General features: G+C 37.7%; 1 protein-coding gene across 6 annotated transcripts in view; it reads left to right on the plus strand.

Moving 5' to 3' along the window:
* Positions 1-25,891, plus strand: part of VNN1 (vanin 1) — a 66,284-nt gene that overhangs the window by 22,558 nt on the left and 17,835 nt on the right. For all 6 annotated transcript variants that reach the window (XR_005530192.1, XM_039242038.1, XM_039242034.1 and 3 more), the window contains 3 exons: positions 1,047-1,187; positions 16,055-16,304; positions 17,582-17,712. Coding sequence is in view for 5 of the 6 variants with exons in the window: in XM_039242038.1 (XP_039097969.1) it covers positions 16,092-16,304; positions 17,582-17,712 (344 nt within the window). In the remaining variant the exon portion in view is untranslated. The remainder of the gene's footprint in view (positions 1-1,046; positions 1,188-16,054; positions 16,305-17,581; positions 17,713-25,891) is intronic.

Raw genomic sequence — 25,891 nt, forward strand, 5'->3', positions numbered from 1 at the left:
TGCTGGGTATTGGGTACATAGAGAAATGCAAGAGGAAGTGCCCACCCCATTCAGTCTTTGTTCTCCTCTCTTTTCTCCTGTTTCTGGTTCTTTCTACTTGGGCTGGGCAAGATTTGCTGCTGAGTTCCTTTTGGAGTTTGCTGCCTTGGTTGCTGTCAGTGAAACCCCAGATACTGTAGGTCTTATTCCAACTCTAGGCAGTGGAAAGTCACATTTTCCCTCTCAGGAGGTAATCGTCTCCATCTTTCAGTTTTGGCTGGAAATCTAGTGGTATTAATCAAGGCTTCTCTCCACCTAAAAGTTTTGTTGGGCGGGGGGTGGGGGGGGGCGGCGGTAGGGAAGTGGCACTTGGCACCTGGGTAGCTCGGTTGGTTAGGCATCCAACTCTTGATTTCCACTCAGGTCATGATCTAATGATTCGTGAGTTCAAGCCCCATTCGTGAGTTGGGGCTCCAGGCTGGCGGTATGGAGTCTGCTTAGGATTCTCTGTCCCTCCCCTGTTCACTTCCTCTCTCTCTCTCTCTCTCAAAGTAAATGAATAAACTTAAAAAAATAAGTTTCGTTTGGGCCAAAGGCAGGCCACTGCAAAATGTGCCACTTTGGCATATGGGTTATTTTAAATAAAACTTACTTAAGAAACAGTCATTGCAAAAAGAACACTCTGACTCCGCCTTGTCTTGAGAAAACAAGGCAGCGAATCTCTTCTGTAGAAGGTAGTCTCTGTGCCTGGAGGTAAATAGATTCTTATCACCAGAGATAGGAAATTTAGAGCCAAAAAAGCTGTTACTTTTTATTTAATTTACTACCCCAGCCCAAATTCTGTTTTGAATTCCTTACTAATTGAAGCTTCCAAAGTTATGTTTTCTTTGTCCTGTCGATTCCTCCCAGATTTATTGTCTCTTTGTCTAAAACGTATAAAAACTGTCGTCCTTGGTAATTTCTTTAGGACTCTGTTTCATTACCGGACCTCTGTGTGTGTGTATTAAAGCTTTGCCTTTCCACACCCCCACCCTCCTGTTAATGTCTCATGTCTTTTTAACTCGTAGACTAGCTGGAAATTCTTGAAAGCAGAGGGTGTTCCTCCCCTACGGTTGGTGTGGCCAGCTGGATCAACTTCCGCTGGATATTTGCTCTGAAGATTCTGCAGCTTTGAGGTCTTGAGAGATCTGACATAGAGCTGGCAGAAGGTAAGGTCTCTTACCATGTCAGCCTCTGTGAGGTCTGGTAGAGTGAGAGTGATGACAGTCTTTCTCTCCCTCTCTCTCTCTCAGATGAGATTAGCCGGAGAAAATATTTGTGGAACTAGTTCCTTCGGTTTCATGACTCTTGGTAAAATTTGGTAGAGTACTGTTTGCTTAGCTGGAGAAAATATTTGTGGAACTAGTTCCTTCGGTTTCGTGACTCTTGGTAAAATTTGGTAGAGTACTGTTTGCTTGGTGATCCCTTTCCTCTCAGAGGTGGTCTTTGTTTTCCTTGGTCTGTGTGTTTGGTATTATTTGTCTTAAAAGGGATTACCATAGAGCAGAACTCAAGCATAGACCTTACCAGCCTGCTGTACAAGCTGGCCCCACTAAGTGATTGATGAGTTCACAGTCTCTCATCAGTGTCAGTTTAGACGTACTTTGCTGTGAATCCTCTGTGCAAAAACCGGATGAGGGTTTTCCTTTCATCTTGGTCTATGTGCTAAGAGCTTGGCTTTGGGACCAGTGAGAACATTCGCTCTGGCCTCTGGAGGGTGCATTTGCTGGAGTGCACTTTGGTGGCCAGTTGAACAGAGTGGAGATCTGAGATGCCCACTGACAGGGACCACGCTCTTTGTCCGGCTGTGGCAGCTCTCAGGGGAATTTGTCATAAGACGCTCTAGACCATAAGGGCCTTTGTCCGCTCAACTTTCATTGCTGGTTAAGTGCTAGAAAAATCCCATTCTGGTAGCAAGTGCCTACTGACACAAATTAGTGGGTCTGTGACAGGAAGGGGGAGACTGGAGACACTCGACACACCATGTCATTCTTACCAAGTGTCCCCAAAGGCCTTTGCTTTCTTATGCTATTCTTGAGAGTAGACTTTTGGATCATGGGGACTTCATTGACTATACCCTTTCTAGGGATGCCTTTTGTATCTTCGGTTAAGCCATAAAAAGGCTTATTGGTTTGAGTCACTATTAATAGTAAGATCTTACTCATCAATGACCAGAAGGTGAATCCTTTAAATTAGTTAAATTAAAAAAAAACTTTATAGAGAGCTCTCAATTGTCTTATTGTATAAAGCTAGCCTTAGGGGCTCCCGACAAGACAAAGAACAGAAATTAAACTTTTCTCTCCCTACAAGATTTGTAGGCAGCATTCCAGCTTAATCTCAAGTTCAAAGTATACAAATGACTCTCATAAATGCTGAAATGTAGTAGAAGCACCTGAGACAGGCAATAAGGCTTGCTTTGCTCTGACAAGCCTCTGCCAGCTTTAGGCATTTCTATGCAATGACCTTGGCAGATACATGTTAGACACCCCACCCCAAACCTGCCTCCAACAAACAGAGAACTCCTGTCCCTTGAACAGCAGCAGATGTTTTAAGTTATAATGCCTCTTTCCCTTCACTTGCAAAAGACCCTACTGGGTTGCCTGTTAAGTCGGTGAAGCATCTGACTCTTGATCTCAGCTCAGGTCTAGATCCCAGGGTCATGAGTTCAAGCCCTGCATTGGGCTCCACACTGGGCATGAAGCCTACAGATATTTAGAAGAAAAGATCCTACCAAATTTAAAGGAAGTAGCTTAATGGCTAGTCACAACCCCACTCACAGAGAACTTGATTGGTTGTGAAGGGAAGTTTCTTTCAGCTCATGGTTACATACAGTAGTTAGTGATTAGTCATGCCAGAAGGCCTCCCTGGAACTCTGCCTCTCTTCACAGAGGAAGCAGATGACCAAAATTTCTTCTAGGACCTCCTTCAATTAATCGGTGGAAGGCTGATAGTCAAGGCTTAATATAATAATAAAAGCTCAAGGTTAAATTATGTCCTGAAAATACTTTATACAGAGTTTACAAAGGCATAAACTTTTGATTTTTATAGTAAATGAATAGTAGATGTTTTAGTTAAACATCTCCCTGATATAAATAGAGTTTAGTTAAAAAGGCTGGATGGGCACCTGGGTGGCTCAATCAGTTAAGCATCTAACTTTGGCTCAGAGTATGATCTCACAGTTCCTGAGTTCTAGTCCTGCTTCAGGTGAGCCCAGCTTCTCTCCCTCTCTCTCTTCTCCTTCTCTCTCTGCCCCTCATGGGATTCTCCCTCTCCTTCTCTTTCTCTCTCTCCTTCTCTCTCCCTGCCCCTCGATTATTCGCACTGTCTTTCTCACTCAAGGCAGGTCAATCCCTTGATATTGAGGGTGCAATCCAAATCTTTGGGGGAATAAAAACAAGTGTCTTTATCTTACAAGTCTCTACAAATCTAGAAATGCAACTCTAAAAACAAGTCAAAGCCCACCTATCTTTACCAATCTCAGAATCTTGCCTATTTCTCTCAAAATGCTTATAGATATTATAAGAGATCAGGATATTGGAGCAAAATTGTCCTAAGAAAAGAAACAAATTTTTAAAAAGCATTTAGCCCACATTTCTTTAAAAAAACAAAACGAAAACAAACTTGCATTCTTTCTCTATCCCTTAAAATTATCAATTTTTATCGTATCGTTGAAATGTAAACACAGCCCACACTTGCCTGAGACTGAAGGAAAAAGGCAGAGAAGGGAAGTCTTTTAAAAATACAAACTACTAAAATGGCTCTTATGCCCAGGCTCAAGCATCTCTGATAATAGGTCAGTATGTCCCCAAAAGTCCACCTCAGAGAAAATTTGGATACTTTCTCTATGCCTTTGTGATATAAATTTTCTACCTAAAGGCCATTCTTTGAAATACAAAGTCTAAAAACATGTTTCTCATCAGAAGGAAGTAAAAGAGAGAGAGAAAAGGTATATAAAAATCAGGCCTATAATGTTCTTGCCACAAAACAAAAACTCTAAGATCCTTGTTTATATCTGTAAGTATGTTTGCATATATGTTTGCATATATGTTCATATTGTTAAATAACAAAAATCCAACAGGGTAAATTTTCAAGATCTAATTGGCTTTATTCATTAGTTCATGAATTGGGCAGCATCCCACCTAACCAGTAGAAAGGAACTCCAAAGTGCCTTTGGAGACCAAAGGAACTGCTTTTGAAAGTAGGGATGGAGTGGAAAGAGATAATTATTAGCAAAGAATCCATTGTCGTAGGCAATGTTGCCCTCCTAAGGGAAATGGAAGGAGTCTGTCAATAAACTTCTTGTGCTGACCAGAAAATTCCATGCTGACTGGTTAAAAGGTTGCATTCTTGGGGAATTGAAACTGCAGTTAGTTTAGGTATTAAGTCTTGGTTTACTGACTTGAAGCTTTAACCTAAGTAATTCCATTTTAAGCCTGTGGTTTTCTTTTTAACAATACTTATGTTGTAAGGGTGAGATATTTTTCTACATCTGGATGGTATTACTAAAATTAACTTGTAAAAGAGCCCTATTTAGTTGGTTTAAAGGCAAGCACTTATTTTCAAGTTCGTATGATCTGGGAAAGTATTCAGTGTTAAAGGGAATTTAAGGTTGTTGGTTTAATTAAAATAGACTTGTCTTTAAAATTATCACCATTAAAATAAACTTTTATTCTGCCTCAGTTTAGTTCAAGTCAAATAAGTGGATACTATCTCTGTTGTAAAATGTTTAAAACATTTAGCTTGGGAAGACTTCCATGTCTCATATAGTTTTTATGGGTCATCTAAGCATAATTGTTAAGAACAAGTAAATTGAATGGATCTGAATTTTAAAAGGTTTGTAGGTAAACTTTTAAAGTAGTTTCCCCAAATCTTTTTTGCAAGTTGAAACCTTGAAGTTTTGCTCACTGATAAGTTAGGTTGAATTCATTGAATATCTGGCTTATTTCCAAATGAGATAAAATAATAAACATTAAATACTAAACATAGGTTTATCTACTTATAGTTTCCTTATTACAGAGAAACTAAAAATAAATTTGGGTCTGTTAGTAAACATGTTTTGTGCTTTGTTAAAAGATTGTACTATGAAGAAGCACATGTTTCTAGAAGCTATAAAATATATTCAGAAATTTGCCAATCTAAAAAATGCTGGGAGCGCCTGGGTGGCTCAGTTGGTTAAGCGTCCGACTTCGGCTCAGGTCATGATCTCACGGTTCTTGGGTTCGAGACCCGCGACGGGCTCTGTGCTGACTGCCAGCTCAGAGTCTGGAGCCTGTTTCAGGTTCTGTATCTCCCTCTCTCTCTGATCCTCCCCTGCTCATGCTGTCTCTCTCTCTCTCTCAGAAATAAATAAAACATTAAAAAATTTTTTTAAAAAATTGGTGGAGTGAGCTGCCTGGGTGGCTCACTTGGTTGAGCCTCTGATTTTGACTAAGGTCATGATCTCACAGTTCATGAGTTTGAGCCTCACATCAGGCTCTGTGCTGACAGCTTAGAGCCTATAGCCTGCTTCAGATTCTCCCTCTCTCCCTCTCTCTCTCTCTCTCTCTCAAAAAGTAAACAATAAACATTTAAAAAAATTTAAAAATGCTGGAGAAACAGACAATTCACATTTTTTACTACTTAGTTTTCACTAGAAATTGAAGTTTGTAAGGGTTAAGATTTGTAATTAATGTATGTGATTAAAGCTGCTAAAAATGAGGGTACCTGGGTGACTCAGTTGGTTAAGTGTCAGACTCTGGATTTTGGCTGAGGTCATGAGCTCACAAACTGAGATCAAGTCTAGTGTCAGGCTTGGCATTGACAGTATAGGGCCTGACTGAGATTCTTTCTCTCCCTCTTTCTCTGTGCCTCCCCCACTTGCATGCTCTCTTTTTTTCTCTCTCTCTCATATAAACTCAAAAAAAATTATAAATGACTAAGATTTTATTTATTAAATAAATGAATTTATTTAAGAATAAGTTTTAATATGAAGAGTACACTGATAGAAAGAAAATTAGAATTTGGTTTTTTTCTCTGTTATAAAAGCTTTCTTTGGGCGTCTGGGTGGCTCAGTCGGTTGAGTGTCCGACTTCGGCTCAGGTCATGATCTCACAGTTCATTGGTTCGAGCCCCGCGACGGGCTCTGTGCTGACAGCTAGCTCAGAGCCTGGAGCCTGTTTCAGATTCTTTGTCTCCCTCTCTCTCTGATCCTTCCCTGCTCATGCTGTCTCTCTCTCTCTCTCTCTCTCTCTCAGAAATAAATAAAACATTTTTTAAAAAATCTTAAAAAAAAGCTTTCTTAGGTGATTGGTTCGCTTTTTATTAGAAATTGTAAAGAAATTTTCCTTACCTCTAATGTAATCTGCCTAGAAAAAGATTGTATGTTTGTCTTTATCAAATCTTTGATCATTCAAGAAAACCGAGTCTTCTTAATATTAAAAGAGCTAAGATTTGTTTACAACTATGTAACCCTCTGTATTTGCCTTTAAAATCTTTTATTGTCACTTTGGTTCAATTGATAATTAAATAGTTTTATAATCTGTGACCATTCTTTAATTAATTGTTTGAACTCATGATATTTTTGATGAGCTTCCCCAAATCAACATTTTTTGAAATATTTTGTTTTTTAAAAATTTATATTATTTATTTATTATTTTTAATAGTTTCTTGTCAACTTAGTTTCCATATAACATAACACCCAGTGCTCATCCCCACAAGTGCCCTCCTCCATACACATCACCCACCTTTCTCTCCCCCCCACCCCCATCATCCCTCAGTTTGTTCTCGGCATTCAAGAGTATCTCATGGTTTGCCTCCCTCCCTCTCTCCCACTATTTTTCCCCTTCTCCTCCCCCATGGTCCTCCGTTAGGTTCCTCCTAATCTTCCTATATGTGCAATCATATGGTGTCTGTCCTTCTCTGCCTGACTTATTTTGCTCAGCATAACACCCTCAAGTTACATCCGTGTTGCTACACATGGCCAGATTTCATTCTTTCTCATTGCCATGTAGTATTCCATTGTGTAGATAAACCACATCTTCTTGATCCATTCGTCAGCTGATGGACACTTAGGCTCTTTCCATGTTTTGGCTATTGTTGAGAGTGCTGCTGTGAACATTGGGGTGCATGTGCCCCTATGCATCAGCACTCCTGTATCCCTTGCGTAAATTCCCAGCAGTGCTATTGCTGGGACATAGGGGACTTCTATGGTTAATTTTTTGAGGAAACTCCACAATGTTTTCCAGAGAGGCTGCACCAGTTTACATTCCCACCAACAGTGTAGGAGGGTGCCCATTTCTCCACATCCTCACCAGCATCTATAGTCTCTTGATTTGTTCATTTTAGCCACTCTGACTGGCGTGAGGTGGTATCTCAGTGTGGTTTTGATTTGTATTTCCCTGATGAGGAGGGATGCTGAGCATCCTTCCATGTGTCTGTTGGCCATCTGGATGTCCTCTTTGGAGAAGTGTCTGTTCATGTCTTCTGCCCATTTCTTCACTGGATTCTTTACTTTTCAAGTGTGGAGTTTGGTGAGTTCCTTATAGATTTTGGATACTAGCCCGTTATCTGATATGTCGTTTGCAACTATCTTTTCCCATTCTGTCAGTTGCCTATTAGTTTTATGGATTGTTTCCTTTGCTGTGCAGCTTTTTATCTTGATGAGGTCCCAGTAGTTCATTTTTGCTCTTGATTCCCTTGCCTTTGAGGATGTGTCAAGTAAGAAATTCTGCTGTTGAGGTCAAGGAGGTTGTTTCCGGATTTCTCCTCTAGGTTTTGATGATTTCCTGTCTCACATTCTGGTCCTTCATCCATTTTGAGTTTATTTTTGTGCATGGTGTGAGAAAATGATCTAGTTTCATTCTTCTGCATGTTGCTGTCCAGTTCTCCCAGCACCATCTGTTAAAGAGGCTTTTTTCCACTGGATACTCGTTCCTGCTTTGTCAAAGATTAGTTGGCCGTACGTTTGTGGTTCCAATTCTGAGTTCTCGATTCTATTCCATTGGTTTATATGTCTGTTTTTGTGCCAATACCATACTGTCTTGATGATGACAGCTTTGTAGTAGAGGCTAAAGTCTGGGATGGTGATGCCTCCCATTTTGGTTTTCTTCTTCAATATTACTTTGACTATGGGGGTCTTTTCTGGTTCCATACAAATTTTAGGATAGTTTGTTCTAGTTTTAAGAAGAATGCTGGTGTAATTTTGATTGGGGTTGCATTGAATGTGTAGACTGCTCTGAGTGGTAATGACATTTTAACTATATTTATTCTTCCAATCCATGAGAATGGAATGTTTTTCCATTTCTTTGTGTCTTCTTCAATTTCTTTCATAAGTTTTCTATAGTTTTCATCATACAGATCTCTTCTATCTTTGGTTAGGTTTATTCCTAGATATTTTATGGCTTTTTGTGCAATTATGAATGGGATCAGTTTCTTGATTTCTCTTTCTTTTGCTTCATTGTTGGTGTATAAAAATGCAACCAATTTCTGTACATTGATTTTGTATCCTGCAACTTTGCTGAACTCAGCTCTAGTAGGCTTCTGGTGGAGTCTGTTGGATTTTCTACGTAGAGTATCATGTCATCTACAAAGAGTGAAAGTTTGACTTATTCTCTGCCAATTCTGATGCCTTTTATTTCCTTTTGTTGTCTGATGGCTGATGCTAGGACTTCCAGCACTGTGTTAAACAACAGTGGTGAGAGTGGACATCCCTGTCATGTTCCTGATCTCAGGGGGAAAGCTCTCAGTTTTTCCCCATTGAGGATGATAGCTGAGGGCTTCTCATAGATGCCTTTTATGATGTTTAAGTAAGTTCCTTCTATCCCTACTTTCTCGAGGGTCCTTATTAAGAAGGGATACTATATTTTGTCAAATGCTTTTTCTGTATCTATCGACAGGATCATATGGTTTTTATCTTTTCTTTTATTGATGTGATGTATCACATTGATTGATTTGCAAATATTGAACCAGCCCAGTACCCCAGGAATGAGTCCCACTTGATCTTGGTGGATAATTCTTTTCATGTGCTGTTGGATTCGATTTGCAAGTATCTTGTTGAGGATTTTTGCATCTGTATTCATCAAGGATATTGGCCTGTAGTTCTCTTTTTTTGCTGGATCTCTGTCTGGCTTGGGAATCAAAGTGATGCTGGCTTCGTAAAATGAGTCCAGAAGTCTTCCTTTGATTTCTATTTTTTGGAATATCTTGAGAAGAATGGTTATTATTTCTGTTTACATTTCTGGTAGAATTACCCAGGGAAGCCAACTGGCCCAGGGCTCTTATTTGTTGGGAGATTTTTGATAACTAGTTATGGGTCTGTTCAGATTTTCTATCTCTTCCCGTGTGATATTTGGTAGAGAGTGTGTGTTTAGGAATAATCCATTTCTTCTAAGTTGTCCAATTTGTTGGCATATAATTTTTCATAGTATTCCCTAATAGTTGCTTGTATTTATGAGGGGTTGGGTGTAATAAGTCCATTTTCATTGATGATTTTTTGTATTTGAGTGCTCTCTCTTTTCTTTTTGAGAAGCCTGGCTAGAAGTTTGTCAATTTTGTTTATTTTTTCAAAAAACCAGCTCTTTGTTTCATTGATCCGTTCAACTGTTTCTTTTTTGGATTCTATATTGTTTATTTTTGCCCTGATCTTTATTATTTCTCCTACTGGGTTTGGGGTGCTTTAGTTGCTCTCTTAGTTCCTTTAGGTGAGCTGTTAGATTTTGTTTTTGCACTTTTTCTAATTTCTTGAAATAGGCCTGGATTGCAATGTACTTTCCTCTTAGGACTGCCTTTGCCACATTCCATAGAGCTTGTATTGTTGTATTTTCATTTTCATTTGTTTCCATATATCTTTAAATTTCTTCTCCAATGCCTGATTGGCACATTTGTTCTTTAGTAGGTTGTTCTTTAACCTCCATGTTTTTGGAGGTTTACCAGGCTTCTTCCTGTGATTGATTTCAAGTTTCATAGCATTGTGATCTGAAAGTGTGCATGGTATGATCTCAATCCTTTTATATATATTGAGGGCTGCTTTATGTCCCAGTATGTGATCTACCTTGGAGAATGTGCTATGCACACTTGAGAAGAAAGTGAATTCCATGGCCTCAGGATATAGAGTTCTAAATATATCTGTCAAATCCATCTGGTCCAATGTGTCATTCAAATCCATTGTTTCTTTAATGATTTTCTGTCTAGTTGATCTATCCAATGCTATATGTGGGATATTAAAGTCCCCTGCTATTAGCACATTCTTATCCATAAGATTGTTTCTGTTTGCGGTTGTTTTCTGTATTTAGGTGCATCTGTATTCGGTACGTAGACATTTATAATTGTTAGCTCGTCCTACAGATAGACCCTGTAATTATTATATAATGCCCTTCTGCATCCCTTGTTACTGCCTTTACTATAAGTCCAGTTTGTCTGATATAAGTATAGCTACTCCAGCTTTCTTTTGACTTCCAGTAGCATGATAGATATTTCTCCATCCCTTTACTTTCAATCTGAGGTGACCTCAGTTCTATAATGAGTTTCTTATAGACAGAAAATAAATGGATTTTGTTTTTTTATCCATTCTACTATCCTATATCTTTTGATTGGAGCATTTAGTCCATTTACATTCAGTGTTATTATTGAAAAATACAGGCTTAGAGTCATTGTGTTATCTGTAGGATTCATGCTTATGGTGGTGTCTCTGGTACCTTGCGTTCCTTGTAACATTTCCCTCATAGAGTCCCCCTCAGGATTTCTTGTAGGGCTGGTTTAGTAGTGACGAATTCTTTCAATTTTTGTTTATTTGGAAACTTTTATCTCTCCTTCTATTCTGAATGACAGGCTTGCTGGATAGAGGATTCTTGGCTGCATATTTTTTCTGTTCATCACATTGCATGTTTCCTGCCATTCCTTTCTGGCCTGACAAGTTTCAGCAGATAGGTCTGTCACCAATCTGATAGGTCTCTCTTTGTATGTTAGGGTCCTTTTATCCCTAGCTCCTTTCAGAATTCTCTCTTTGTCCTTATATTTTGCCAGCTTCACTATGATATGTTGTGCAGAAGATCGATTCAAGTTACATCTGAGGGGAGTTCTCTGTGCCTCTTGGATTTCAATGTCTGTTTCCTTCCCCAGATTGGGGAAGTTCTCTGCTATAATTTGTTTGAGGACTCCTTCAGTGACTTTCCCTCTCTTCCTCTTCTGGAATTCCTATGATACGGATATTTTTCCATTTGATTGTATCGCTGAGCTCTCGAACTCTCCTTTCATGTTCCTGGATCAGCTTATCTCTCTTTTTCTCAGTTTCCTGTTTTTCTATAATTGTGTCTTCTAAATCACTTATTCTCCTTTCTGCCTCTTCAATCTGTGCATTGGATGCTTCCATTTTATTATGCATCTCATTTATAGCATTTTTAAAAATTCATCACACTATTTTTAAGCTCCATAGTCTTTGTAGCAATAGTTTCTGTGATGTCTCCCATGCCTTTTTCAAGCCCATTGATTAATTTTATGACTATTGTTTTAAATTCTTGTTCAGTTATGTTGCTTATATCTGTTTTGAGCAGTTCTTTAGCTGTCATTTCTTCCTGGAATTTCTTTGGAGGAGAGTTTTTCTGTTTCGTCATTTTGGTTAGCTTTCTATCTCTTATTAGTTTTAGAAGCTTGTTATGCACTTTGCACCTGCGAGTGCTGCTGTACCAAAGAAGGCTCTTTGACTGTCCAGAGCCTGTCCGTTCAGGAAGTGTTTTCTGAATGGTGTCTCTTGGTCTCTTGCCGAGACCTTGGTTATTTTATTTCCCTACTCGTAGTGGTATTTGGAATTCTCTACCATGTGTACTTTGGCTTGTTTCTTGAGTAGCTGCTATAAGGTTTTCTCAGTGGACTCTGTCTCCTTTTCCTCTGAAACTCCTGGATTCTGTAAGGGTTCCTATGGCTTCAGGCCTTCTCCGTTTGAGAGATGGGGGCGAGTGTAATGTACGGAGCTCCCTACTTCTCCTCCATCTTTCCTCTCCTCTAAAGATTTTATTTTTAAGTTATCTCTACAGCCAACATGGTGCTTGAACTCACTACCCTGAGATCCAGTCACACACTCTTCCAACTGAACCAACCAGGCACCCCCCAAAATCAAAATGTAAAATAAAGTCTTCTGACTATAAGCTAATTGAAATGTTCCAGAGGACCTCTGGAATATTTCAATGATTCTGTTTTCATCATAAAAGAGAGATATGAAACTAATTAGGCTTGCTTGGTAAGTTAAGTTACACAGGAAATTTTGTCAAGTAAATAATACTAAACTCTCTTGTATTTGTGTAGATATGTACTACTAAAGTCAGTATTCTGGAAATTGTATGAAATGCCTATAAATCTGAAAAGTCCTGGTATGTAATTACCTTAAAATGTTATGTGTGACCAACAATAACCAAATTGCCTTGCCCATTACATAGTAATGAATTCTAATCAGATCTTTAATCATGGATTTTTTAAGTCCTTTATCATTTATGGACAGTTATACTTTTTCTCAGATGCTTTTACAACATTTGCCTGCACATGTGTTTTATCTACAGTGAGACTCATGGAAAGAGCTCTGAGTGTAGGTTTATTGGGGTTTTTTGTTTGTTTTTAAAGCTTTAAACAGATTTTCAAAAAATATCTTTGTTTACTTTTGAGAGAGAGAGAGAGAGAGAGTTAAGCAGGGGAAGGGCAGAGAGAGGGAGACAGAATCCAAAGCAGGCTCCAGTTTCTTAGCTGTCAGGGCTCGAACTCATGGACCTTGAGATCATGACCTGAGCCGAAGTTGGACGTTTAATAGACTGAGTCACCCAGGCGCCCCAGAGTACAGGTTTTTAATAACCTTAAGATGATAAAACAAAACCTGGTAGGAATTTCTGGAGCTAGTGGGAAAACTGGATTCAATCAGAACAAAAATTACTATCACAAGACTAAATGAACTGAGGATGATTATAATTTTCATGAATTTTTCAGTTTGAAACATTGCTGATCTTTTAAGGTTTTGCTTTTCCAGATTTAAGGAAACTTTCTCTTAAGCTAACTATGATCTATAGCAATTTGACAAAAAAAACTTTTCAACAAATTAAAACATATACCTTTTCTTTCTATCTGATCCCTTCAGAATTTTCAGTGAATATTCTTATATTTTCATGGCAATGTATCCATTTGCTTAAGGTCAATAAGAATCTGTTCTTGTAACAAAACATAATTAAAAACATTGATTGTATTACTGAGGCTTTGACTGGAATGTTATATTTGAGGGAGAACTGCAAAAACTAAGATATGACCAGACAGCTTTAAGGAACTAAGGTTAATTATGTGAAGCCAATAAAACTCTTCGGGAAAACAGCCCAATACCTTACTTATGGGATTGCCGGCAACCTTACCAGTTAAGAAGGTCACTTCTTGGCAGGTGCAGAAACTTCAGGATATTTTGAGAATCTCAAGAAGAGAAGAATGAATCTAAATCTATAAATATTAAATGCAAAGTCTGATGGCGTATATTTGGCTTGGCTTCTGGCTTTGAGAGGCTATGAAAAGTTCAAGCTAGAGATTCTTTATAAAAAGTTCCAACAAAGCAGATTTAAAAGAGTCTATATGATAAATTGGTATTCTTGCTGAACTTTTATAAATAATCAGGCCAAGTTGTTTCTTTTTAAGTAGGTTTATTTTATAAACAGATCAGTCTTGATTTGACTATCTTTGGTAAAATCAGGGTGCTTATAAAAGAAAAATTATGTTTCAGTAATACACCTTTGTGGATATTAGATTCTAAAACAGTTCATTATAAATAATATTAGATCCATGGGGAATTTGGTTGGCTCAGTCAGTTAAGCATCTGACTTCGGCTCAAGTCATGATCTCCCGGTTCGTGAGTTTAAACCTCACATCGGGCTCCATGCTGTTAGCACAGAATCCCGCTTTGGATCCTCTGTCCCCTCATCTGTCTGCCCCTTCGCTGCCTGTGCTCTTTTCTCTGTCTCTCTCAAAATAAACGAACTTAAAAAAAAAAAAACCACAAATGAGACTAGATCTTTATTTTTTTCTAGTTTCCTTCAATGTCTGGCTACAACTCTGAATTAACATTACCAGTTTTTCCCCATCATTTTGACTTGGAATCATTTTGTAAATAAAATTTCTCCTTTTTCTGAAGCCTCATAAACTAAATATAAACAACTTGATGTAAACTTCAGAGAAGCTACCACAGACAGCTCATATATAGATAATCTTCACGCCTGTTACTCTGTGGGTCCCTCAGAAAGGTCACCAGAGACACTTGATGTACAAAGGAGTCTGCCAAATTGTCCCTGCCTGCCCTAACCCTATTTGAAGATGCTTTAGCCTGCCATCTAGAAATCTTTTTAACTGGCTATGCTCAGAACTCAAAATCAGTTTTATGATTTATCTAATCTTAACCATTATTTTTCTTTTGTTTCCATAAAAATGCCTCTTATTTACTACATGATTATTGAACCATAGGCTTAGCTTTGAAAACACATAAGCATCACGGCCTTCTAAAGTTCATTTAATTAAACTAGACCATTGTCAGAACTGAAAGACTGTTTAATGAGATAAAGCAATCTGCCAGCTCAACTTTGAATGTATGACACTTTTAGGGAAGTTTCAGAGGAGGAAACTGTAGGGGCCAAGAACAGACCACCCCAAAATATGACTACTTTGGCATAATGATTATTTTATTTATTGTTTAAAATTTTTCCCAGTTTAATTAATTATAATTTATTGTCAAATTGGCTAACATATGGTGTGTAAAGTGTGCTCTTGGTGTTTGGGGTAGATTCTCATGGTTCATCGCTTTCATACAACACCCAGTGCTCATCCCAACAAGTGCTCTTCTCAATGTCCACCACCTATTTCTCCTGGCATATTGATTATTTCAGTTATTTATTTAGTTTATTTATTTTTGAGAGAGAGAGAGACAGAGACAGTGAGAGCAGGGGAGAGGCAGAGAGAGAGGGAGACACAGAATCCAAAGCAAATGCCAGGTTCTGAGCTGTCAGCACAGAGCCTGACTCGGGGATCAAACTCACCAACCATGAGATCATGACCTGAGCCGAAGTTGGATGCTCAACAGACTGAGCCACCCAGGCACCCCATATTTATTATTTTAAGTAAAAGTGACTTAAGAAACAACCTATGCAAACAAAACAAAATAGAACCAACTCCGACAACCCCCCATCTTTATCTCCAGAAAACAAGAAATAAATTTCCCGTTTGAAATGTAGCCTCTCTGTACCAGAAGGCAGAGAGATCCTTCATATCAAAGATAGGAAATTTAGAGCCATAAAGACTCTATAAACAACTCTTGTTACTTTTTATTTAATTTACGACTCCAGCCCAGATTCTCTTTGGAAGCCCTTGCTAATTGAAGCCCCTGAAGTTAAGTTTTCTTTGTTCTGTCAATTCCTCATAGATTTATTGTCTCTTTGTCTAAAGAGTAGGAAAACTGCCTGCCTTGGTTATTTGCGAGAGCACCTGGCAATTAGTCAATGACAGTTAACATGATCATACTAGTTATGGCTCCAACCACCTGCACCTTAGAATATGGCCTCATTTGGAAGTAAGATTGTTTCAGATATACATTAAGATGAGGTCATTATGGAGTAAGGTGGGCACTAAATCTAATGACTGATGTCCTCATCAAAAGGGGAAATTTGGACTCAGATGTGTGCATGGGGAGAATATCATGTGTCGACACAGGGAGAAGATAGCCGTCTACACAGAGAGACACCTTGCCTTCCCTTGTCGCCCTCAGGAAGAACCAGCTCTGTTTTCCTCTGAAACTTCTTGCCTCCAGAACTGTGAGAGTGTTAAGTTTCTGTTGTTGCCCAGTTTCTGGTCGTTTGTTATGACAAGGAAACATATATTTCCTTATTAGATCCTCACAAATCTCTTCAATAAGAATTCTGTGTTAAGATTTGTTTACATCTCTGTCTAGGATGTAAAACCGTAAGTATTGCTTATAGTAGATTTTGTAATTTGCTTTTAAGGGACTAGGTTCTGGGACTCACATGACTTATTTATTGTGTTTTCTCTCTACACATATCAGGACTTGCTCTGTTTATCAGCAGTCATTGGACTTCAGCATGATTACTTCTCTGTTGCTGGCTTTTGTGGCAATTTTAGCTTCCTGTGTCTTGAAAGTCAGCTCCCTGGATACCTTTATTGCAGCTGTCTATGAGCATGCGGTGATACTGCCTAACACTGCTGTAATACCAGTGTCCCATGAAGAGGCATTGGCATTAATGAACCAAAATCTGGATCTTTTGGAGACAGCGATCACTTCAGCAGCAAAACAGGTACCATCTCTCAACTGTGCTAGATTCCATGTAGAGGAAGAGTGGGGACAGGGTCACTGTCAAGTTCAGTTATACTTTTGGATGATATATGTCTCAGGGAAGCCAACAACTTTTGCTCTACAATCAGAGTCCTCCCTCCTTCTCAGAGTTATTACAGCCAGGATACTATTATGCTTCCCTGAGTGAGACAAAGTTAAGAAAAGAATGGCTTCATCATCATTAAGTCGCGGCAGACCTTTAAGGAACTTGCTGTGAATTTCACAACTTTGCTCCTGTCCCTTTGCCGCACACGAAGGAGTCAGGACTGGGCGCTGTGCCTTACAGTATTAGCAGCCTTGGTACACTTTTGTGCTCTTAAGTGTGTGCAGGTTTTCAGATTAGTTCATCACACCAAACTAAAGTTAAGAAGTTGCAAATTATTTAATATGCATCATGTACTTCATACTTCATTCTAATTACAAGGTAAAAGTATATATGTTAATGAATAGTAAGTCCTTGAGTTCAATGAAGGGTTAGGTTTCAGTGTGTGGTTTGAACGGTATGGTTTAAATAAGATATTCGTAGATCAGGTATAGAGGAGGGATATGTAGAGTGAGTCATGAATATCTATATATAAGTTACACATTACATCTTACATTTACATCAATACACATTCTTATACATACACAAATTATAAAGGTTATTAAGAATTCTGAGGTTCTTTTGCACCCTTAGTGCAGCCATTTTCTTAAAGGCTGCAGCAGCTTTCAGGATGACTCTCCCATCTGAAGGTGCCCTGGTTAGTGCGGGGTGTCCCTCTGGGCTTGGCACACTTCAGGTAACCAGTGTCTGAGTGCCCTCCTTCTGAGAAACCAGACTCACTTTTGCAGGATACGGAGCAGGGAAGGCTGGAATGGAGGAGGAAGTAAAAACCAAGACTCTTGAGTATAAATCAATCCGGTGACACTCAGACACAACATCTGACCGAAGTCCAGAGAAGGGAAGTGATTTTGAAAAGAGCTGGATTTACAATTAACTGCTGTGGGTGGTAAACATGTAAAGCTATTGATGTTTATGGAAGAACGAGAAAGTTGTCTAGAAATGGCAACAGTGGGATTAGACAATAAAAATGGCTGGGTTGAGAAAACAAGTTATAAAAATAGAGAAAACAAAGGATTAAGACTGAAAGAAAAAAAAGCCTGGTTTCTCATCTACTCAGTTGCTCAGGTCATCTTCCAGACTTCTCTTGGAACATTTCCTTAATTGAGAAATTTTTAATTAAGGTACATTTTTCGCAGGGTGCACATATTATTGTGACTCCAGAAGATGGTATCTATGGCTGGAATTTTACCAGGGAAACTATCTACCCATACTTGGAGGATATCCCAGACCCTGAGGTGAACTGGATCCCTTGTAATAATCCCAACAGGTAAAGAAACAGATGGCAGACAATTCGATCATGAATTGTTACCTGGAAGAACTTCGTAGAAGATTTATGCATAAGATTCACTATCAACTTGAAGTTCAAGATGATTTTATTATTTTTCATCTGCTCTGGATACATTTACTAGGGGAGTGAATATGAATTGTGAAATCACCGAGATCAGTGTTGGAAGGTCCCATAGAAACCACCAACTTGAGTGTGAATATATTTTCCTTGAAGTAATGAATCTGGAGAGACAATAGCATAAATTACTTATGGTTTACAAAGGTAGTTGGTTAGTGGGAGAACCAGAATCAAACTCTAGGCTCTGACTTTTTGTCAGTGAACAAAATACTGTTTCCCCATATGGGCACTGTAATTTGAAAACTGAGAAAATGGTAAAAGTGTCACATGTTAGTTTAAGATAGAAAATTTCCCTTTTACATTAATAAGATAGCTAAAGGAGGTTAATGTGAGTGAAATCCTGAGAGCTTAAGTTAATTACTGGTGTCATTGAGTTATGTGAGTGGTTTAAGTCGGGGGTAGACTAACGAAATATGACATATGATGAAAGTAGCACTATTTTTTTTAGTGTAAGCAAAGCAATACCTTCTATATCTAAGAGAAGTATCTCTGTTAACTCACTTCTTTCCAAAGACAAGTTGCCAACATCATTAAGAACTCCTGTTTTGGAAATGCTCTCAAAACCATGCAAACCAACTACTGTAACTGCTTATAGAGATACCCTGATTTTGACAAAGTTCAGTATTATTTATTCTTAATGATCTACTTCCTTCATATTTTATTGTATCATCATGATTCAATGCTAGATTTTCAGCTTTTAAGGGGTAAGCACTCTGTGGTCACTTCCATTAGGTATTGACTTCACTTGATCTGAATGACCTTTTCCCAGAACCACATTTCCAAGGGCCTCTTGGAAATCCCCAGAAGACCCTTCCATACATTCCATTTCAGGAAATCTGGTTGCCCTTCCTTTTGTCCATCAACTAATGACATCTCCATTCCTTGCCTTCATTCATTTATTCAACTTTGTGTGGGCGTACTTATTATGTACAGGCACTATTCTGGATAGTAGAGTGGACAAAATAGATTAAAACACTCTGTCTTCCTGGAGCTTATATTATAGTGTGGGGAGATAGTCAATGAAAAAAAGATAATATCTATTTAGTTATCTATTATCTCACTACTTATCTATGCCATGCAGTAAAGATAAATGTTATGGAGAAAAACAAAAGCAGGGCTGGTGAATATGGCAGCAAGCAAGGGCTTAAATTTTTGGTCATCGGTTGGCTTCATGGTAACATCTCAACAGAGATTTGGAAGAATTGAGGGAGCAGGTCATATGGGTGTGTTTTCTAACAAAGCATTTTGGAGCCTTTCCTGGATGCAGCAAACAGTCCAAAAAATGTAGTTTAAATCTACATATAGTAGAATATATGATGTACTTTCAAGATTAATAGTCAGGAGGGAAACATGTAACTGGAAACTGAAACATGTAACAAGAAACTGAAGTTTCTTGTATATAACACGTAACTGGGACTGTTTAAGAAATCCCAGGCACCAGGCTTCTATTTCAATGTACTATCTACCATTTGTGGAGATCTGAGAAGACTTGGACTAAATATGTTTCAAGTCATTCAACGTGTTGTGTTTACATCTATCTCGTTCAGACAATAATTGAAGCAAACAAGGGAGAACAACTATCAAATAGTCATTCTTTATATAAATGCATTAAAACAATAATTTTTGATGTGGCTTCTCATCCTTATTGGTCTTTTTCAAGGATATGTTTTGTAGATAATTGCTCATACTAATTGTGCCAATTTGTTTATAGATCTGTCTAGATTTCCTACTCAAAGAAAGCTTTTACTATTGCCAGCAGATGGCACCAAATTCCCATTCATTCACCAGTAATTTTACCCTTCTCAGCTACTCTTCAAATTTTTACTTTTTTTAATTTTTTTAAATGTTTTTATTTATTTCTAGGAGAGAGAGAGAGAGAGACAGCGTGAGCACGGGGGGGTCAGAGAGAGAGGGAGTCACAGACTGAAACAGGCTCCAGGCTCTGAGCTGGCAGTCAGCACAGAGCCCGATGCGGGGCTCGAACCCACGAACCGCGAGATCATGACCTAAGCGAAAGTCAGACGCTTAACCGGCTAAGCCACCCAGGCGCCCCTCTCAGTTACTCTTCAATAACCTAGTATTAACCATTTATTATATAAAGATTGTGCCAAAAAAAGAATAAATATGTCTCTATGTTATATATTCTGAGTTCTCACTTTTGAAGATTGCATTTTAATTGATTTACTGGGACAACTATTGGTAACATGATAAAGAATAAGGAAACCAAACATTAACAAAAGTTCCAGTATTTCCAGTTCTGCATACTGTCTAGCACCAGTCTAGACCAACCCTTATTGCTTTTAACCTGAACTATTGCAACAGTTTCCTAAAATTCCCTACATTTAGCCTCTCACCATTCTAGTACATTCTACACCCTAATGCCCTATTATCTTAAAAATAATTCAGGTCATGTTACTTCCATCCTCAAAACCTTTAATGGTAACGTTCTGTTGATTACATTTAAAGTAAGCTTTTCAGCTTCTTTTGCTGAGCTCTATCTTTTATGACCCCAAGTGCACCTTTTTAAATTTCCCCTTTCTTTTTCCTCCATAAAGATGCCTCTGCTCCAACCAGATTGACTACTTCCTTGAACAAGATTTCCCTTTTCGTAACCTCCAAAAGGTTATTTTTTTCTAATATTTTTTATTGAGGTAAAATACACATAACATAAAGTTTATTATCTTTTTTCCTTTTATAATTTATTGTCAAGTTGGTTTCCATATAACACCCAGTGATCATCCCAACAAGTGCCTCCTTCATGCCCATCACCCCTTTTCTCCTCTCCCCCACCTGCATCAACCCTCCGTTTATTCTCAGTATTTAAGTGTCTCTTATGTTTTGCCTCTCTCACACTCCTTAACTATTTTTTTCCCCTTCTCCTCCCCCATGGTCTTCTGTTAAGTGCTTCCTGTTCCACATATAAGTGAAAATATATGGTATCTGTCTTTCTCTGCCTGACTTATTTCACTTACCATAACATCCTTGAGTTCCATCCATGCTGCTAAACATGGCCAGTTTTCATTCTTTCACATTGTCATGTAGTATTCTATTGTATACATAAACCACATCTTCTTGATCCATTCATCAGTTGATAGACATTTAGTCTCTTTCCATGATTTGGCTATTGTTGAGAGTGCTGTTATGAACATTGGGGTGCATGTGCCCATATGCATCAGCACTCCTGTATCCCTCAGGTAAATTCCTAGCAGTGTTACTCCTGGGTCACAGGGGAGTTCTATTGTTAATTTTTTGAGGAACCTCCACACTGTTTTCCAGAGGGGCTGCACCAGTTTACATTCCTACCAACAGTGTAGAAGGGTGCTCCTTTCTCCACATCCTCGCCAGCATCTCGCGTTCTCTGATTTGCTCATTTTAGCCACTGACCGGCGTGATGTGGTATCTCAGTGTGGTTTTGATTTGTATTTCCCTGATGATGAGTGACGTTGAGCATCATTTCATGTGTCTGTTGGCCATCTGGATGTTCTCTTTGGAGAAGTGTTTTTTCATGTCTTCTGCACATTTCTTCACTGGACTGTTTTATTTTCACGTGTGGAGTTTGGTGAGTTCCTTATAGATTTTGGATACTAGCCCTTTATCTGATGTTATTTGCATAAAGTTTACTATCTTAACCATTTTTAAATGTGCAGTCAGTGGTATTAAGTTTATTCATATTCTTATCCGACCATTACCATCATCCACCTCCAGAACTCTTTTTTATCTAGCAAAACACAAAACCTTGTGACCCTTGCACAAGGATAACATGCAAATTCCTTCAACATGTCGTATTTTTAGAAATGAAAGAGGAGACATTATGTTCACATGAAATCATAGAAATACTAAAGAACATAAGAAAGAGACTACTATGAACAATTAAATGCCAACAAATTGGACAACTTAGCATAGATTTATAGAAACAGGAAACCTACCAAGACCAAATCATGAAGAAATAGAAAATTTGAACATACTAATAATGAGTAAGGATATTGGATCAGTAATCAAAAAACTCGCAATGAAGGAAAGCCCAGGACCAGATGGCTTACAGTCAAATTCTATCAAACTATTAAAGAAGAATTAATGCCAATCCATCTGAAACTCATCTAAAAAAATTAAGAGGAGAGAACAGTCTTTTATGAGACCAACATTACCTTAATGCCAGAATTAGATAAAGATGCCACAATAAAATAAAGCTATAGGTCAATATCCCTGATGAATATAGATGTAAAAATACTTATTAAAATACTAGCAAACCAAATTCGATGGCATATTGAGAGGATCATAAACCATGATTAAGTGGAATTTGTCCCTGGGATGCAAGAATGTTTCAATATATGTAATCAAAACATGTGATACACCACATTAATAGAATGAAACATAAAAATCGTATCATTTCAATAGATACAGAAAAAGCATTTGACAAAATTCAACATATTTTCATTTTAGAAACTTTCAACAAAGTGTGTAAAAAAGAATATATCTCAACATAATGAAGACCATTGGTAGCAAGCCCATGGCTAACATCACCCTCAGTGATGAAGTTTGAATTTTCCCTCTAAGATCAAGAAAAGATAATATCGATATTCCTATTCTATTATTACTGGAAGTCTTAGCCAGAGCAATTAGGCAAGAAAAGGAAATAAATGGCATCCAAATAGGAAAGTAAGAAGTCAAATTGTTGATGTTTGCTGATCATACAGTCTTGCATAAAGAAAATCCTAAGGACTTCACCAAAAGCTATTAGAGTTAACAAATGAATTCAGTAAAGTTGCAGGATATAAGATCAATGTACAAAAAATCAGTAGGATTTTATATAATAACAATGAACTATCTTAAAGAAGAAATAAAACAGTCTCATTTGCAAAGCATCAAAAACAATAAAATACTGGGGTGCCTGGGTGGCTCAGTCAGTTAAGCGTCCGACTTCAGCTCAGGTCATGATCTCACCGTTTCTGAGAACAGAGCCGTTACACCAAGCCCTGCCCAACTACATCCTCCAAGCACATCCCCTAGATGACCATCCCAAGTCACTCCACCTGCTTAGAAGGCTTCATAGTTTCAGTTCTAGGGGAAACTGGAATGTACTTTCATTCAGGTTTCATCTTGTTTGCTGGTTCATTTATTTATTCCTTTTCTTTGCTTCTGATCTTGCTTAAATTGTTTTCTTTTTTTCTATCTTTTTATCCTTTCCTTGGATATAGAAAGAGAAAATTTTATTTTTTTACATTATTTTTTATTTTTAAAAAATTTATTATACTTCATTTTATTCTATTATATAATTTTATTATTTTTAAAATTTTTCTTACCCTTTTCCCCTTTTCTTTCCTTTTTTTTTCTATTATATCAAGCTTCTTCCAACAAGCAGACCAAAACACACGTAGGATATAGCTTCCTTTATTTGATTTTTTGTTTTGTTTTGTTTTTAATTTTTTAATTTTAATTTTATTAATTTTTTCCCCTCCAAAATGACAAAATGAAGGCATTCATCCAAGAAAGAACAGGAATAAATGACAGCCAGGGGCTTAGTCAATACAGATGTAAGCAAGATGTCTGAACTAGAATTTAGAGCCACAATAATAGGAATATTAGTTGCTTTTGAAGAAAGCATAGAATCCCTGTCTGCAGAGATAAAAGAAATAAAATCTTTTCGGGATGAGATTAAAAATGCTATAACCAAGATGCAATTTCGAATGAATGCCATTGATGGCGAGGATGGATGAAGCAGAGCAGCGAATCCGCAGTAAAGAAGATAAAATTATGGAGGAGAATGTAAAAGAAGAAAAGGGAAAGGCAAAAGATCATGATACAATTAGAAAACTCAGTGACTTATCAATAAGGAATAACATACAAATAATCAGAGATGAAGAGAGAGAAAAGGAGGTAGAAGATTTATGTGATCAAATTATAGTGGAAAACTTTTCTAATCTGAGGAAGGTCACAGAAATCAAAATCCAAGAAGCACAGAGAACTCCCATTAGATTCAATGAAAATCAACCATCATCAAGGCATATTGTAGTCAAATTCACCGAATACACAGACAAGGAAAGAATTATGAAAGCAGCAAGGGAAAAAACGTCTTAAACCTATAAAGGAAGATAGATCAGGTGCACAAAAAACCTATCCACAGAAACTGTGCAGGCCAGAAAGGAGTGACAGGATATATTCAATGTGCTGCAGGATATATGCAGCCAAGAATTCTTTATCCAGCAATCCTGTCATTCAAAATAGGAGAGATAAAGAGTTTCCCAGATAAACAAAAACTAAAAAGAGTTTGTGATCACTAAACCAGCCCTGCAAGAAATTTTAAGGGGGACTCTATAGGTGGAGAAAAGACCAAACCAAACAAAAAAGACCAAAAGCAACAAAGACTAGAAAGGATCAGAGAACATCACCAGAAACACCAGTGCTACAGGGAACACAATGGCGCTAAATCCATATCTTTCAGTACTCACTCTAAAGGTCAATGGACTAAACGTTCCAATCAAAAGACATATATTGCTTACAAGACTCATTATAGACCTAAAGACACCTGCAGATTGAAAGTGAGGGGATAAAGAACCATCTATCATGGTAATGGTCATCAAAAGAAAAGAAAGCTGGAGTAGCCACACTTATATCAGACAAACTAGATATTAATATAAATATTTTAACCAGAGATGAAGAAAAGTATCATATCATAATTAAGGGGTCTATCCACCAAAAAAATATAACAATTGCAAAGATTTATGCCTCCAATATGGAGCACCCAAATATAGAAATCAATTAATCACAAAGAAACTCATTGATAATAATACTATAATAGTAGTGGACTTCAACACCCCACTTACAGCAATGGACAGATCATATAAACAGAAAATCAACAAGGAAACAATGGCTTTGAATAACACACTGGACCAGGTGGACTTAACAGGTATATTGAGAACATTTCATCCTAAAGCAGCAGAATATACATTCTTCTCAAGTGCACATGGAACATTCTCCAGAATAGATCACTTACTGGGACACAAATCATCCCTCAACAAGTACCAAAAGATTGAGATTATACCTTGCATATTTTCAAATCATAACACTATGAAACTTGAAATCAACCACAAGAAAAAATTTGGAAAGACCTTGCATACTTGGAGATTAAAGAACAGCCTACTAAAGAATGAATGGGTTAACCAATGAATGAAAGAAGAATTTACAAGTACATGGAAGCCAATGAAAATGAAAACATGACAGCCCAAAACCTATGGGATGCAGCAAAGATGGTCATAAGAGGGAAGTACATAGCAATCCATGCCTTCCTGAACAAGGAATAAAGGTCTCAAATACACAACCTAACCTTACACCTAAAAGATTTGGAAAAAGAAGGGCAAATTAAGCCCAAAACCAGCAGAAGAAGGAAAATAGTAAAGATTATAGCAGAAATCAATGATATTGAAAAAAATAAAAAAACAGTGGAACAGATCAATGAAACCAGGAGCTGATTCTTTGAAAGAATTAACAAAATTGATAACCCTCTAGCCAGATTGATCAGAAAGAAAAAAGAAAGGACCCAAATTAATAAAATCATGAATGAAAGAGAAGAGATCACAACCAACACTACAGGAATGCAAACAATAATAATAGAATGTCATGAACAATTATATGCCAAGAAATTGGGCAATCTGGAAGAAATGGACAAATTTCTAGAAACATAAACTGCCAAAACTGAAACAGGGAAAAATAGAAAATTTGAAAAGATCCATAACCAGTAAAGAAAGTGAATCAGTAATCAAAAATCTCCCCAAAACAAAAGTCTATGGCTGGATGGCTTTCCAAGGGAATTCTATGAAACATTTAAAGAAGAACTAACACCTATTCTTTTGAAGCTGTCCCAAAAAATAGAAACAGAAAGAAAACTTCCAAACTCATTCTACGAGGCTAGCATTACCTTGATTCCAAAACCAGATAAAGACCCCATCACCATTTTTTCATGAACATATAAGCAAAAATTCTCAACAAGGTACTAGCAAACCACATCAAACAATACATTAAAAGAATTATTCACCACGATCGAGTG

The sequence above is a fragment of the Hyaena hyaena genome, unplaced genomic scaffold, assembly GCF_003009895.1.
Source record: "Hyaena hyaena isolate Hyena2069 unplaced genomic scaffold, ASM300989v1 scaffold_204, whole genome shotgun sequence".
Taxonomy (NCBI): domain Eukaryota; kingdom Metazoa; phylum Chordata; class Mammalia; order Carnivora; family Hyaenidae; genus Hyaena; species Hyaena hyaena.